The 16,739-nt window shown below is 43.2% G+C and overlaps 1 protein-coding gene across 1 annotated transcript in view; it reads left to right on the top strand.

The window, feature by feature from the left end:
- The window catches only part of GNAI1 (G protein subunit alpha i1), a 78,137-nt gene that overhangs the window by 41,295 nt on the left and 20,103 nt on the right, over window positions 1-16,739 (top strand). The window contains exons 2-4 of the mRNA XM_046669568.1: window positions 8,122-8,164; window positions 8,256-8,397; window positions 16,523-16,680. Coding sequence (XP_046525524.1) covers window positions 8,122-8,164; window positions 8,256-8,397; window positions 16,523-16,680 — 343 coding nt within the window. The remainder of the gene's footprint in view (window positions 1-8,121; window positions 8,165-8,255; window positions 8,398-16,522; window positions 16,681-16,739) is intronic.

Genomic DNA, 16,739 nt, shown 5'->3' with positions numbered 1-16,739 from the left:
GTTTGCACCTGGCAGCCTAGGAGCCTAAGAGTGATGGTCTCCAGGCGCTGTGCGGCTAGCCTCTACTCTGACGACAGCGGAAGGAGAGAAGCTGCTCAGTGGGCAGCCACGACCCTCCACCACATGTTTTCTTGATTTCTTCTGGTCTTCTAACAGAATTCTCCCTTTCCACAGTTCATATAGAGATTCAGGGACATTTTCTTATACTGTCTTGATGGTGTCCTCCTTCCTGCCTTTCTCCCTTGCATCCAGCCAGTGAACAAAAGTTGACTGCACTCCTGTTTTGTGCTAAGTATGGGAATAAGCTTTGGGGACATCCTGGTGACAAGACCAAGGGCTCTCTTCCCTCATAGCTTATAGTCCAGTGGGTGAGAAAGACGTTAAATCAACGATTCAAGGGGTGACCCATGGACCCTGGGATCCCCTGAGACCATTTTCATAATAATATTATGATGATGTTTGCCTTTTTTGTTGTGGTATTTGCTCCAATGGCACCAAAGTAATAGTGGGTCAAACTACTGAATCAAGTCAATGGCATCGAATTGTGCCAGTAGTCGTCGTTATTCTTCACTGCTACACACGTGTGAGAAAAATCATTATTTTTGTTAAATCTTGACCATTGGGTAGGCACCTCTTTAAGACTCCCTGTGACCAAATGTGAACTATACTCAGCGTCCTTCTTCCCTATGCCAAAGCGTGTTGGTCGTCTGGAGGAAAAGCAGTTGTGGGATCGAGCTGAGAACCGAACTAGTGGCTCTTTTTCCTGGAATGCCCCTTTTTGCTTGAAAGAATGACTGATAGATAAATTAGGGTTAGTCCGACCTTGGGGCTGGGCAGAGTTAGTCCTGTCCCTTCAAGGAAACAGCTGACAGTATTTGTTGCCTGTAATAAAATTTGATCTTTCAAGGCAAAAAAAAAAAGAAAAAAAAAAATGTCCCTGCCACTGGGAGCTTGACGTCTTCCCAAGACCCTCAGGTTTTTCTGATGAAATTATGGGTAATTTTAAAAGGTGATTAAATATATATACACACATGTATACATTATTTTTTAGATTGAAAATGTGTCATCATTCATTTCTGCATAACTCAGTGAAGTAATTTCCATATCAGACTTGGGTAAAAGATACATTCCAAATGTGAAAAGTTCGTAGAAATGCATTATAACCAAACTTTAGGCTACCTTTTTCACATTTTGATACGGAATCAAAGAAGACTATCCACAGTTATCTGTAAATACTATTAAAATGTTCTTCCCTTTTCTAACTACATAATTATGTGAAAATTGATTTTTTTCATGTACTTCATCCAAAGTAATATATCGCACCGAGTTAGATGCAGAAGTAGATGTGAGAATCCAGCTGCCTTTTAATAAGCTATTTGCAGAAATGTAAAACAGCATTACTTGTCTCATTGTTTTTTGAAAGGGAGGAGGGAAATATAATTATTTCAGAAAAATAATATATTGGTTATTAAGCAGAACAGCACATCAAGACTTTTTCGGGGTCTGAGGCTCTATCGTACTTGCCAGCCAGCAAGTTGGCCCACTGCAGTCGCACGGGTGCTGGCCGAAGATGTGAGATTCCTGGTTCAGAGACAAGAACGACTTTTTTACAACAATCGCAGTTGCCAGAGAATTGGCATTTTTGACGGTTTTCTAAGCCCAGCTCCCTAAAAGCAGCAGGTGGTGGCTGCTCAAGCAGTAGTTTATGTGGCAGTGGGGGAGCTCTGAGCGTAGGGGTCCCCAGTTTCTTTTTCATAAGGTGCAATAACCCTTTGTCCCGGAGGACGTTATCTGTTTTATATTGGACAGTACAGGGACGTGCTCTCTGCTCCAGAGGGAGGCATCACCTCTGTCTTCCAAGACTGTTCCCCATATAAACGTCCTGGACAAGACGGTTGGGGAGAAAGGCAGTTGGTGCCTCGGCCCATACCTCTTCAGAAATGCCGCAGAAACCCGTGGAGAGTTGTAGGTCAACGGAGGACAAGTTGAAAACGTTTGTATATATTAATTATTTACTGATCCCTGATAGTAAACAGCTGATCAAAAACATGAGCCCAGTTAGACTTGTGTTTTAGACAAAGAAGAATATTCTTCCCCTGTGTGGTTCTAAGTTATTTTCATAAATGTTTATAACCATCATTGGGAGCAAAATTCCTCATGCTTATGGGTCTTATATGAACTATAAAAACAATTCTGTAAATTAATATATATATTTAAATTTAAAAAGAATATTAACTTAATATGACAAATAATGATACATTAGCCACAAATAAATTGTACTCGCAATAGATTCCTTTGGATTTGGCACCTTTTCTGAAGTGGGCTGTATAATAAGTGATTTTCCCACATCTTTTCTCTGTCTAAACTTCTGTCTTTCTTTTGTAAAGCGTGTAGGGGTTAGCATTCGACCTTCCCTTGGCGCAAATGCATCCTTAACCTCCTTTATTTTTCCCTCATTAGCTAAAGATCATTAAAGTAAAGCTGTTTGGCACAAGGTTAGTCCAGACTCTTTTTGGGTCCATGTGACAGCAAGCAGACTCCTAAGGGCTCTCGTAGCTTGCAAATCAGGTGAGGTCGTCTTCAGCTGTGACTCGAGAGATGTGTCTCCTGCTTTTCCAGGTCAGTCCTGGGTTCTGCTTCTGCCCCTCACTCTCACAGCGTCCCAGTGTGGCTGGTAAGTTGTGATTGTCTTCCCGGGTGTGACTTCTCCTGAGGTCCAGCGGTGCTGTCAGGTTCCTCCCGCCCTCGCCCTCTCTCCGTGTCTCAGTGCTGCTTCCCTGTTTTGGCCCCGTCCTTGGATGGTGTCTCCATTATGTGATCATGGAAGATGGCTTCTGTGGGCCAGATTTCACGTTATCCTTTCAGGGCTGGGATTCCTCCAATAGCTTTCACTTAAAAAGCCAGAGAAGACCTCTCATTGGCACCCAGATCTCCTTCCTTTCTTGGAGGGAAAAAAAAAAAAATCAGTGCATCCGAAGTGACTATTTTGTAAGTTTTATACATATTATTTACAAATATATCTACATGCATCAATTTATAAAATGTTTTGTTTGATGCTTTGTATAAGAGCTGTCAGGATAAGTAATTTTACTCCCAATCATGCAACTGATTGGCCAGCTAGAAACACATGACCCCTTCTTTGGGTAAAGGGTCGAGTGATTGACAGCCAGACCAGACAGAGTGGGGCACGGAGGGGTTCCCAGGCAAGGTGAATGTTGGGCACTTGCTTAAGCATCTTAGGCATCTATAAACACAAAGTCAAATACAGACCCAGAAGTTGCATAGCTCTGTTCTGGTCCATCATATGGAGTCATTCAAGTGCCTCAGAATTTCTTAAATTATTTCTTATTGTACAAATAAAAACACTGAACTAAAAATTCTTGCAGAAAACTTGCAGAGCCCCAAGAATATGCTTGTGGCCTCCAGTCTCCATCCTGCCTCGCCCTCACCTGTGAGTCTGTAGACTTCCCTTGTAGAAACATTGATCTCTTGGTTAGTTAGCTGACTTCCACGGTCTCTGACTGGGCTGCCCAAATCCTCCTTCCTTTCGTCCTACTTTTCTAGAGGAGTCTGGTGTGTGCAATCACTCTTGCTCCGTGTAACACTATGTTAGCTATCTCAGGCACGAATGGCTCGGGGAGTACTTCAATGGGGAGTTAACATTGGAGAAAGTGGGTCATGTGGGGGACCTAGATTCTGATGTTTACCGTCATTACCAAATTATTGTCCTATCCCAGAATGTCAGATCTATTCCATAAATATGTATGTATTTATTTAAATATCAGTTCAGAGCTTCTTATCGCTAAATAGAAAAGATTTTTAGATTATTACCCCTGTTGGGGAATTATAATTAGAAACAAAATCTTCTCCCAACCCAGAAATCTTCTTCACAAAGGTAGTAGAGAAAGAAAACGCTTTTATTATTGAAGAACGTTGAACCGGACTGTGGTGTGCCTCTCGCAGGTTGTCCACCACGAGCGTCTAGAAAGGAATCTCGTCCTCTGATGTAGCGAGGCTGGTACTGCTTCTTACATGCTGTTTCCAAGATGATCAATAATAGTCCTTAAGTAAGAGGCTCACCAACGCCTTCCGGCACACTAGTTCATCCTGGCTGTACCTGGTCACTGGGGACCCCCTCTGTGTTCTTATCCAGAGGAGGAACAGTCTTCTGTCTTTCCGACAGGAGGCTAGTTTTGCAACCTGGAGTAAGGCGCCCACCCAGCTTAGGCTCCTGCCCTCCCAGAGAAACTGGGAGATGGGGCGCTGTCTCCTTGGACATTTGCATTTCAGAGAAACGGTGCCCACATCCTCCAGGAAGACATTCTGGGTCATAATGCTGACAAAAAAGGCCTATTTAGTTTTCAGAAGGATATTATATACATTTCAAAGAGAAGAGAAAGTACTTACAATTTTTCTGAAAATAGAGGCTCTAAGAAAAAGGAGGAGAAGGAACCTGCTCCCTTACTTTCAACTGGGATAATCCAGCCTCCTATTTTGAACTTCTATTTGCCCTCACACCCTCTTTATTAGTGTTCTATCTTAAATATAGGGACCCTGATCTTGGGCATCTTTAGTAGCACCATGGTAAACAAAAGTGACTTTAAGTGCACTTGTAATTTGGACTAAATTGTAATCTAGTTTTATTCAGTATAAAAATTTTGAATTGTTGAATTCTACATAAAAATTAGGATTTCTTAAAAGTAGCATGGTAGTGTCAGGAATTGAGCATAACTTGACTGAATCACCGTTTTAATAGGTGAACAGTCTGTGATATGGGGCAGCTTACAACCCTGAAACCAGGGAATAGATGTTGTCAATATCATCCCAAGCAGAGGGTTGGACAAAGAATCTTCTTGGAAGAAAAAAAAGTATTTATTTCCTGAGGTCAGAGGATTTTTTTTTTTCTTTTAAACTTTGCCAGCAGTTAAAATTTTAGATTTCCTCTACTGCTCCTCAATAGAATCAGGGGCAGGCACTATTCGGTCGCCATTTTTATAAGGTAAATTACATCATTCTATTCTAGGACTTAGAATCTAGCCAGGGGTTACTTTACGCAGATCTTGGTTTGTCTTGAGTTTTCCCCCGTCCCCTCCTTCTCCTTGCCCTAACCTGGAGCATTTCCCTTTCTGAACCCGGATCCTTTGGGAGGCCACCGTAGGTGGCTTCCCCTGGGCTGCGTTCCCTCGCCGTGGTGCTGTGGATGCTCCTCGGTCCTCCACCGTCTGCACGTGCGTTAGCATCGCATGCTGAGCTCCACTGCATGCACCTGCTGGCTCAGCATTTGCTCTCCGAGATGCTGTTTTCCATCAGCCACTTCCTCCGTGGGGAGAGGCCCGGGGACCCCTCGGTGACCCTGCCCTTGGCTTTACGGGCCTGCCGTGACCACACTGCACACGTTCTCGGCTCTGTGGGAGGTACATTCTCCCTTCCTTCTGCTCTGAAGTCCCGCTCATTTCACAGTGACCAGCTGGTTGACAGTTGCTTTGCAGGCCCCTTAGTCCCCTTGACTAGCTTGGCCTGGTGACCGTGGTGGCCACGTGCCTTGATCTCTGCTGATGGATACACGGTCTGTATGCCTTGATTCTTCTTGAGAGAAGGCTGCTCCCGCCCTTTTCATCCCGCCTCTGGACTTACAGGAAAGTGATAGCTGCCTAGCTGGGTGCTCTTAGGAGAATGTACCTTTTTCTCCCTTCCCTGCCCCTCCACGATCTCCCAGTATTTTTACAATATTGCTTCCTGCCCATCTCTCGAACGTGACTGTGCTGAGATTTGTAAAGTGTCCTTTCCCCCTTTCCTGTACACTCTGGGGAAGAAGGCTGGAGCCGTACCCGTGCGGCATTGCTCATTTTCCTCTTACGAGTCTGTCTGCGTGGAAGTGAGAACTGAAAACCATTAATATAAATTGCAAAGCTTTGAAACACTTCTTTTCAGCCTTTCTGCCTCCAGGATATCTATTCTGCAGAGTACCTTGTGACTAGCCAAGAAACTAGGCAGAAATTCGATTAGTAACACTGCCATCCTGATGCTTTAATGTTAGATGGTTTTCAGGATTTTTGCAACCACAAGCCACTGAATAGATGTTCTTTGCAAAGTAAGCTAAGTGTTCCGTGTCACCAATTATTTTGAGAGATGAGGGAATTAGAATTCAAAGATAACGGCTAACATCAGAAAAATTTGCTTTTTCCTCGTTAAGATTTAAAAATTCTCATATGTGTACACATAGTTCAACTATTACATATTCAACTATTCTTTACTGTTCCTGATTTTTCCCCTCACGTGGCTCTCAGACCTCAGTAGCTTGTCTCGTGTGACCTGTTCTCTGGGCTTTGAGTTGACCAGCTGCTGGGCAGCGCTTAGTGCTCCGGAGCCGAGGGCCCGCTCCCAGGTGGCCCAGCTGGACGCTGCGCCCGTGTGTTGCTCGGGCCGACGTCTCTTGAGTCTGAGAAACGCGTGAGCAGTAATGCCTGCTGTGGTGCCTTCCCGAGCCAAGTACACTGTTGACTAAGAACTAATGGGTTGTTTATCTTGGAATTGTTTTATTGGCAGATGCCCCGAAAGAGTCAAAGGCTGGCTGTGCCTGAAGAAGGCCCCCGTTGTGTATTCAGCTCCTGCTTTTCCGCTTAATATGCTGCTTATCTTGGGGAAAATTTCTTGAATATCAAATCACAAGTAAAATTAAAGCCCACCCCCACCCCGATTTTCAAATAGGCCATTTAACTATGACTAAGTCTCAGACGCCTCCAAGGATTTGGGGGTATGTGTGTCTGTGTGTAGCTGGAGGGGGAAGGGGCGAAGGGAATGGAGCCCAGAAAGATGCCGTCGAATGGTACCCGTCACAGAGAGCGTTAGTAAGTCCCATTACGTTTCTGGTTGACTGATGTTGTGTGTAGTGCAGCTTGCTGAGAATTCAAGTAGGAATGTGCAGAGTGAGAGGCAGGGGTCACACAGGGAGGGGGTCTGGACGTGACGAAGCAGGTGAGTGTGGTGCGTGAACGAGGACCACCACATGGTGAGATGCAGCGGGCCAGGTCGCGTTTCGGCAGGGGAACCAGAGTGAAGCTTTGGGCGTGGTCCGTGTAGGTGTTCTTGGAACTTAAGTTGTTCACTGATGCTGGAGCAGAGCACTGTGGGAATATCCCCGGGAAGATGGGGATGTGGGGCCCAGACAATGAAAACCCTGAGCCGGGTCTCTTAGACAGTGATAAACACCTCCACGACACGTGGCCCTGACAAAGACGCGAGAAGCCAGAAGACGCTGTGCTGTCTTCCCTGTTTTGTGTTCTGCGCTCAGACGTTCTCCATGTCTAGCCATCGAGAGGAGCCTGACAAGTCATGGGTCTAATTTGACGTAAAGGTGGCAGCTCCTCTAAGTGTGAAGCGTAAGAGGGCGCTGGCTTTGTAACGGCCGTTTCGTCGGTCATACTTCCATGGTACGATGGCAGGATGCTGGGGACTCAGGTTGTGAGCAGACCCTGCGTGTGGAGAGTGTTCTGAGAATGGGCTCATGGCGGGTGACAGGGATGATGGAGACATTTCTGTCTGGCTCACCGTCGCCCCTTCGGTGCTGGGGATCGTGTTGGCTGCGTGTCAGCTGTTGAGTAGCGGTGGGTGAACACGTATTGCATGAGCCATAGCTATTTTCACATATATTCTTAAAGTATTTTTCACGTGGCTCCTGGGCATCACTGCCATCTACTTCACCAGAGCCAAAGGCTAAAATTACGATAATTGGCCAAACAGTTAAAACATCTTCGAGGGAGCAAGACTCTGAATAAAACTGCTTATGGTGCTTCAATTTAAGTTATAGAAGATTGAATTTTTAATGCTTTAGGGAACACACACAAATACCAATGATTTTTATTTCAGTTGGGTTTGCTGAATTTAAGTATTAAGAAATAATAGACAGATGGGACTTATTTTTTTGAGAACTTTCCTATATATTTGGAAACCAATGAAGATCATTTTGTTATGAAACAAAATTCGACTGTTTGTTAGAGACAGAAAGAGGGAATGTGTGTGTGTGTGTGTGTGTGTGTGTGTGTGTGTGTGTGTGTGTGTTGGGAACTGAGCAGACATAAGTGATGAAGTTAGAAATCCCGTATTGTATTTTCCTTTTTTCAGGTGCTGGTGAATCTGGGAAAAGCACCATTGTGAAGCAGATGAAGTGAGTAGAATGGACGTTGGGTTTGTGTTTTGCGCGTGGGTGTGCGCCTGCACCAGAGGAGTGAGTGTTCTCTGTTCCTCGGTCCCGGCAGGATCATCCACGAAGCCGGTTATTCGGAAGAGGAGTGTAAACAGTACAGAGCTGTGGTCTACAGCAACACCATCCAGTCCATCATTGCCATCATCAGGGCCATGGGCCGGCTCAAGATAGACTTCGGCGACTCAGCGCGGGCGGTAAGTTCTCAGATTCATTGGCGCCGGCCTGATGAGTGAAAAGAGTGACAATATCGTACCACGTCACATAGATTCGTCAGCTGTCTCAGGACATTCTGTAAAAGGGAGTCACAAGGACCAGAGAAGGACACACGAGATCTCATGATCTGCCCTTTCTAGCTGGATGCGTTCCTTCCCCATCAGATGGTGGACGCTCAGTACCCCTTGCAGTGCTTCCTGTGTAACCTGGTGCTCGGGAGCCGTGTCTCCGTCACAGTTTGTAGCAGTTCCCACTGAGTTTAGTGAGCTGCCTCTTCAAGGTTCATTCTTATCGTTCGGAACGCTGAAATGATCTAATTATTTGTTTTCATGCCCGGACGAAAAAGCATTCTCATCTCCTAGAATGAGAGTAGTGTAAGAGTGAGCCTGTCTTTGGAATCGGAAAGTCTTGGCTGTCAGAAAACACACGTCAGAATTTCACGGCTAAAGGGACACGGCCCTTAGGAGACAAGCTGGCTGCACGCCTTTGTTTCGTGGGTGAAGAACCTGGAGCCCAGGAGAGACAGGACAGAAAGGGTGGTAACCCAGCACGCGGCTTGCTTCCTCCTTTCATTTCAAGTTTTATTATCTATACACGTGTGGCTTTTTCTTCACTGTTTCTTTGTCTAATAACATATAAGACTTGACCTTCCCAGAAACCTTTAACTGAATCTGTAGCTTCATTTTTAATTTTTTTTGTACAAAGGTGTATTATTATTGTTATCACTACCATACTGCTCCTTTTCATAATTCCTTTGTATTTTTATGTGTTCCATACATGTGTGTGCTCTGTCCCTACTAACACTATGAAGATTTTTTTTGTTCGGAGACTATAGCTTTTTCTTCCTTTTTTTAGCAGAGGCTCAATTCACGCTTGATGGAAAAAAATGAATGAAAGCAACATTAGAAAATATACATTGGAGAAATCTGTAAAATACACCTGGTTTATTTTTTCTGAATTACTCTAAAATTTTTTCGTAAGTTACTGGACCATGATAATTTCCTAAGCTTTTCCCTTTAAAGAAAGATTAAAAAAGCTTAGTGTAATGACTTAAAATTTCCAAGTAGATTTCCAGCTCCTTTTTAATAATAATTCATCACATTCTTCTAAGTTGTCTTTTCTGAAAACAAGACTTGCTCATATCCAGGCATTTTTCTGCCTTGTCTGCTTCCTGCCCAGTCAGTCTGTAATTTACGCATTTATCATTTATTCAGTCAACAAATGCTCTTTGAGCTCTTCGTCTTACAGAGAGGAACCACCTTTAGACTGATAGAAATTGTACTGATACCACCTCTAACGATGGTGACTTTGGTCAGATTCCTGTGTGCGGGATTCTGCATTCCGCTCTTACACGTGATTCTTAGAGATTTTGTAGCCTCCGTTTTAGGGGGTGATGAAAGATCGCTGCAGGCAGTGTTTAATCAAGTCTATCTGTTTTCTTGTTTTTCTCTCATAAATTGTTGCCACTTTCTGCTTAATTTCATTTTTTAACGTTCCTGGACTTGGTTTCAGGACTGACCGGGAACAACTGCTCACCACAGCCTTTTTGGCGCTGGTTTTCTGATGCTTGGGGGCGGCGTGCAGGCCTGCTGTGCTGCCTCGTCTGCCTTGCTGGTTCGACCGCTCTTTTCCTCCCGCTGCTCTGCCCTCCTAACGCTTTTCTTCCACCGTCAGCCTGTTGCTTCTGCCGTGTTAGCCGTGGTTGCTGACCCCTTCCCGCGGACGCGGTCTTGCTCTTGCGCTGGTTTCGATGGGTCTCCTCTGTGTGTCTCTGGTCATCTGGCCTCTGCGGAAGCTGTGAATACACGAGGCTCCAGGAACTGTGCTGAGGAGTCAAAGGATCAACGTGGCCTGCACGTGAGGAGGGGCCACTGGCGCTCGGTCTTGACTTGAAACGTGTATGAGTTTTCTAGACAAAAACAAGGAAAAAACGTTCTAGGCATAGGAAACAGTATTGTCTTTCTTCTGTGAACTCCGGTTAGTGTTCTTCACTCAGTTCTGTTAAATGACTTGTCTTTTTCACATTAATTCTCGTTAAATATTAGGGATATTAACCCTTCTTTATATTTTGCAAATATTTTTGTTCAATTTATTTCTTTTACTTTTTTTTTTTTTTTTGGTGAGGAAGATTGCCTGTGAGCTAACATCTGTGCCAGTCTTCCTCTGTTTTGTATGTGGGATGCCGCCACAGCGTGGCTGACGAGTGGTGTAGGTCCATGCCTGGGATCTGAACCCACAAACCCCAGGCCGCCGAAGCAGAGCGTGTGAACTTAACCACTACGCTACCAGGCTGGCCCCTCTTTTCCTTTTTTGAAATAGCATTTTTCTTGTTATAGAACTCCTAAATAAAATTTCTGCAGTCATTTCTGACTTCTGTGTGTCTTGTTAGAAAGATATTCTTCGATTTATAATTATTTTTAAAACTACTCTTATTTTTCTAGAATGTTTATAGTTTTATTTTTTAGATTTCTCTCTTCACCCACCTGGAAATCTTACTTGTGTCTCGTGGTAGGTGGGATCTAAGTATATTTTTTACTCTGATCATTTCTTGCCTTAGAACCATTTATTAAATAATCCGTTCCTCCATAACTTGAAAATGCTCCCTTCAGCATTAAATTGGGTGTGTTTCTGGACTCCCATTTTTTGGGATATATTCTTTTCTTCCCAGATCACTCACTTATTAAATTAACCTCTGTAAGTTTGTTTCCTCATAATAAGATGGAAATAATAATAACTTCTATGTTGCAGGGCTGTGAGGAATAATGACACAATGAACATCGTGTTTACCTCACGCCCGGGTTGGAATTGATGCTCAGTAGATGTTTGTTGCCACTGTTGCTGTTGTCACCGTCACATCGTTTTAGTTTCTCTTGCCTCATAGGATAAATTGGTATTTGGCAAAGTCAGAGCACCCATCCCATTCTTCTTTTACCAGAATATCAAGGCTGTTATGCGTTTATCTTCCAGATGGATTTGAGAATCAGCTTAATTCCCTGCACCCCTCTTCAACCAAGCAGAAAAAGCCTGTTGGTACCTTGATTGGAATGACATCTTAATGCCTAGGTTAATTTGGTGAGAACTGACCAAAAAGATGTAAAATTGTAAGAGAGGGTGACTGATTTGCTGTGGTTTCCTTCATATTTGGCAGTTACCAGATTTGCAAAGCAGATTATACATGACTTATTCAAAATGAGACGAAACAAAATTGTTTTTAAGCCTGTCGTAGAACAATCAAATTTTGTGCCTAATCATCCTTTCAAAACTCTCCCAGGATGGCTGTCATCAGGCTGTGGATGGTGATGATATATTGATAGATTAGATTACTGTTTCTAATACTGTGAAATTAGGAAAGCGTTATGTGGGGCCTATTAGCATGTGCTGCTCAAAGGATGATCCGCAGCCCGGGTCAGTGCACAAGCATGTGCACAAGGCAAATACAGAAATTAGGGGTAAGCATTTAGAGAGACTTAGTGCCATCGATAGGGTAATTTATATGTTGATTCTGATAGTTTAAGAACGTGGATTTATATTTTTATGTCATTTAAATTTTATTTTTCTAATGGTATTAGTTCCGAAATAGATTGGAAACAAATGAATGTAAGACAATGTAAAACAGGATGGGTCCTCTGTCACGGATGGTTTGAGAAGCGCTCACTTGGAGTAACATAGGCTGGAGGAAACAGAAAAGTCTGCCTAGCGTTGACCGAAGAAGCTCCTTTCCCCAGCCTCAGCGTGCGCCTGCGTGGCCGCCACTCTGTGCCTCGAATCTGTCATTTGTTTCGTTAGTGCATACGTGTCCGCCATATTTGCCAGATTGCTTTGGAGAAGGTTGACTCCATTCACCTTCCCGTTAGCGGCTGACCAGGGTGCCTTTTTTAACGCTCTGGGTAGCCAACATTTAGGAGCCTTACGTTTAAAAAATGTTGGCTCGTTTGTTAGCAAGTCTTATTTCAGTATAATTTGTATGTTCGATTTTTAGTGTAGTTGTACAGTTTTCTGTATCTTTATTGGCTGCGTTTTCATTTCTCTACGTTAGTGGACTATTTCATCCCTTGTTTCCCTACCTGTTGGAGCCTTGGTGTTTGATAGTCTGTTGGCCTGTTCGCATGTGCACGTGATACCCCTTGTCCACTGACATAAATATTCTCTCACGTTATGCTGATTGCCTTCAGTTTTACGGTTTCGGGTTTTTAAATCTTGCCATATTATTTCTTCCCTTATGTTTAAATTTAGAAAATCTCTCAACCAAAGATTTACCAAATATACATGCAAATTTAACATTTTTTAGACTGAATTTTAACAGTTTTCTGTGTTTATTCTTTAATCCCTCTGAAACTCATTTTGTCGTATCCATGGCCTAAGGATCTACTTCATTTTTTTCCTCTTCAATGGCTAAATCTATTAGCGTTTTTTGAATAATCATATTCTTTCCTGCTAATTTACCTTTATCCTATAATAGGTTCAGATTTGGGATTTTGTTTCCTGCTGAGCTACATTAATACCAGACAGTCTACAAATTGTCAGCTTTTAATATCGGATATTTAGCCTGCCTTCTCTGGTATCCCTTTTTTAAAATGTTCCTAGTTATTTGTGCTTGTTATTTTTCCAGATGAATATTTGAATAGGTTTCGTATTCTGGCTCATGTTTGCAAACTAAGATGATGTTACAGGATTATATTGTTTTCATTCTGAGAGATACCCATTTATATATGTGGCAAAGTGATATTAACCCTATTTGAAATGTAGTATGTGCCTCCAGCTAGTATTTTCTATTTCCTTCTATTCACGTATCAATTATCCCATATTTCTATATCTCTTTGGACAAGTTCTATCGTCCATATAAAGAAGTCTTAGGTATTTTTTATTAACTTGAAAATAAAAAGTATATATTTATGATTCGTAAATACATGCATAACATTTATATTTGCATAACGCATTTATTGTAATTTTTCATCTTGACATAATGAAGCTCGTGATCAATACAAATCAGTCAAAATGTTTGCTGTCTGCAGTTTAGTTGAAATTAACGTAGAATATTTCACTTTTAGGCTTTTTCCTCCTTTTAACCATTGCTATGGGAAAAAAGGAAAAGGATTTCTTCTTTCCTTGCCTCAGCCATTTTTACTTGGGTTACGTTTGTGTTTTTAGAGGAAAAAAAGTTGCAAGTTTGCGTATTTCTGAATCAAAGCAATTCTTTAATGTCTGGGATGGGCGCCGTGAGCTGGCAGCCGGAACGCCCCCACTTTCCCCGGATTCACTCAGGGCGCACTGCCTGTGACGGGAGCCGTGTGGCTCTCAGATTTATGGGGTGAGTGTGTGCTTAGACACGCGGATAAAGGAGGAGCTCTCGTGTGTGGTTTTCCGAGTTTGTTGTTAAGCAGTAATTGAGCTAAAATACACGTAACTATTATGACATCAATATATGATCCTTCTGGCCCCAAATTGAGAGGTGTCACTGTTTTTTGACACTCTTTTATCCTACGATTTAGCCTCTGTTGTGGAAGAGCTTTCTGACATTTTCTGTTCCAACTCTTGATCTCATTCATAAATTCTCTCTGCTGTATCACAATAAAGAATCATCCAGCCTTTGCTTAAAAACTTCTCTTTCTCGTCCCCCCTTTATTTTTTTTTTTGGATGGCTTTGGTTGTTTAAAAAAAAGTGTTCTTCTTATTGAATTGAAATCTGATGTCTTTTGCCCTAAGAATTCTTCTTTGTCTGCTCTGTTTCCAAATGCAGAGTCTACTCTTTCTTACCTCTCACGATCCTTAGTATGTGGGAAGACAGCGTCATGGTCCCTCCAAGCCTTGCCCGTCCTGGGCAGACCCTTCTGAGTTCTCACGGCGGGGGACAGCCTCAGATCAGACAGACGGTGACGCTCAGAGAGCACAGGTGCCCCCGACCGACTGTCTGCAGAGAAGGCCCTCCTGCCTGCGTCAGCGATAAGATAGTTGTCATCATTCTACAGTTTTAAAATTTACCCTGTTAGGCAACACTACTTACCAGTCATTGACTGACTAATATGTTGGATTGGGTGACTCATTAGCTGTGAGACTTTACGTGAGTTGCTTAACCTCTCTGTGCCTCACATTTTTTTTTATACAAAACAAAAATTAGAATAATTGCTGAAGTACCTTCCTGCTTAAATTTATTACCTTAAACCTCATCTACTGACGTCTGAATATCCTGCTAGTGACACTGAAGCGAACATTCCGATTAGTTTTTCAGGGAAAAGAGACGATTTTACATTTTTGTGGATAGGACATATTTTTGAATGCCGCAGAGAGAGCACATTTTATAAACCCAGCTTCCAAGGCTTCTCCTGTCCTGTCTTCTGGCTGCTTCCTAGAAGGTTTGAAGAGGATGTGATCTTATGACCCATCCCAGAAGGCGGGAGTCCTTTCTGTCAAGAAATTTTACTAAAATTGAAGAAAGACAGAAGGAAAGCTCATTTAAAATCCCACTTTACTGAAAAGTACTTTTCTGAAGTGGATGGAGATAATTATGTTGATGTCCGTTAATTAACGAAAATGACCAAATTTAGAAATTTCTCCTATTCAGGTAAATGTTTGGAAGACTGAATTGTTGTTTACTGGAATTACTAAATGGTGCTCAGAATGACTCAGAACCTGGTTACCTCCGGGTTTATTAAGGATATTGTGCACGTGTGGCTCGCTTGCATGCGTTTCTCTTGTGATTTACTCAAAAGGGGAACACATGCTTGCATCGTATGTTCCCATGCTGAGAAACTTAATATTTCCCGCAGTGGGTTCCATCTGAAAAGGAAGGGTTTCACAGATTGGCCGCAGAAGGAGTTCACACACCATCAGCTGGCGCCTCTGCCAGTCTGGGTCACCGGATGCTTCTCGTGTGCACCCCTTACCCTGTGCACCCTCCCTTCATGAACATCCACCACGGTGCTTTGGAAAAACTCCCCTTGCGAACAGTTAGGGGTCGTCCGCCTGGTTAACACAAAGCCACGGTCTCAGGTGGAGAATCAGCTGTGTTGTTGCCTGAGGACAGTGCCCGGCACCATTGCTGCTACACACGCGTGTGTTTGAAACGTGTCTAGTGTGAATTGAGATGCGCTGTCCCTGTGAAGTGAACGCCAGATCGTGAAGACTAAGTACGTATCAAAGCGAATATGAACCATCTTATTCATAATTTCCTATTACATGTTGGAATAACGCTTCATAGACAGGTTAAATAAAACTGTGAAAATGAGTTTCACTTTTTTTTTACTTTTTAGAATGTGGCTGTTAGAAAATTTAGAATTGCATCGGTGGCTCCCACTGTATTTCTTTTGGACCCCACTGCTGAGTGTGGTCGATCGCCTGCGGATCAGAATAGCTGTACATATTTGTAGCCTCAAAACTTAAGGGAAATTTAATTAACTTTGTATGCAAGATTCCTTCATTTAAAAACTTCCGTGTGCCGTCTTCTCTATGCATCTTGAGTATTTCTGCCCCGGATCTGTGTCTGTTCTGTTTTCTGCACCTGATCAGCGGGTACCTGCCACCCTCCTGCCCGTCGATGTTGACATACATCCACTTTACGGTCTTCTGAGAAGTGTCCGGCTGCCCCGTGAAACGGTTCTTGCTCATTCTACGTTGATCTCTCCCTTCTCTCAACTCACTTTGTGTCTACAGAGTGTATCAGAGGCTGACATTTCATTAGACTCTTATCTTCATGTCTAAGTGTTAATCTGTTTCTTAGATTCGAGACGTTTTTGGGACGGAGGGAGCAAGGGTACATCCTTCTGTTTTCTCCTAAGTGGTCCTTTTCAGTGTCCCGCAGACTGTCAGTGGACGGTGGGCTACGTGTCCCCTCACGACCTCCAAATGTGGTGGTGCTTCCGGCTTCCTCGCACCTATAGAGCTCTCACTAACATCACAAAACATAGACTCACGATTTAAGATGATGCCTTTCTGATTCAGCCCATTTTTTTCAGGGGTGCTTTAGAAAAATAAAAGTTCTGACACCAATAAAAAAACGTAAAGGAAATTCCCCGTTGCGCCTTTTGTGACCCGTAACGTCCCCCTTTGTACTTTTTATCGGTAACGTCTCCCTTTTTCCTTTTTTTTGCAAAACGGCCTTCCGATGTTCAGGATGATGCCCGCCAGCTCTTCGTGCTCGCGGGGGCTGCTGAGGAAGGTTTCATGACGGCGGAGCTGGCCGGGGTTATAAAGAGGTTGTGGAAAGACAGCGGTGTGCAGGCGTGTTTCAACAGATCCCGCGAGTACCAGCTCAACGATTCCGCAGCATAGTAAGTACTCCTAACTTCAGAACCAACGATGATGAGTAATTGCCTCGAGTTGCATATAC

This window comes from Equus quagga, chromosome 8 (genome assembly GCF_021613505.1).
Source record: "Equus quagga isolate Etosha38 chromosome 8, UCLA_HA_Equagga_1.0, whole genome shotgun sequence".
NCBI classification, from domain to species: domain Eukaryota; kingdom Metazoa; phylum Chordata; class Mammalia; order Perissodactyla; family Equidae; genus Equus; species Equus quagga.
This window is presented reverse-complemented; position numbering and strand designations above follow the sequence as displayed.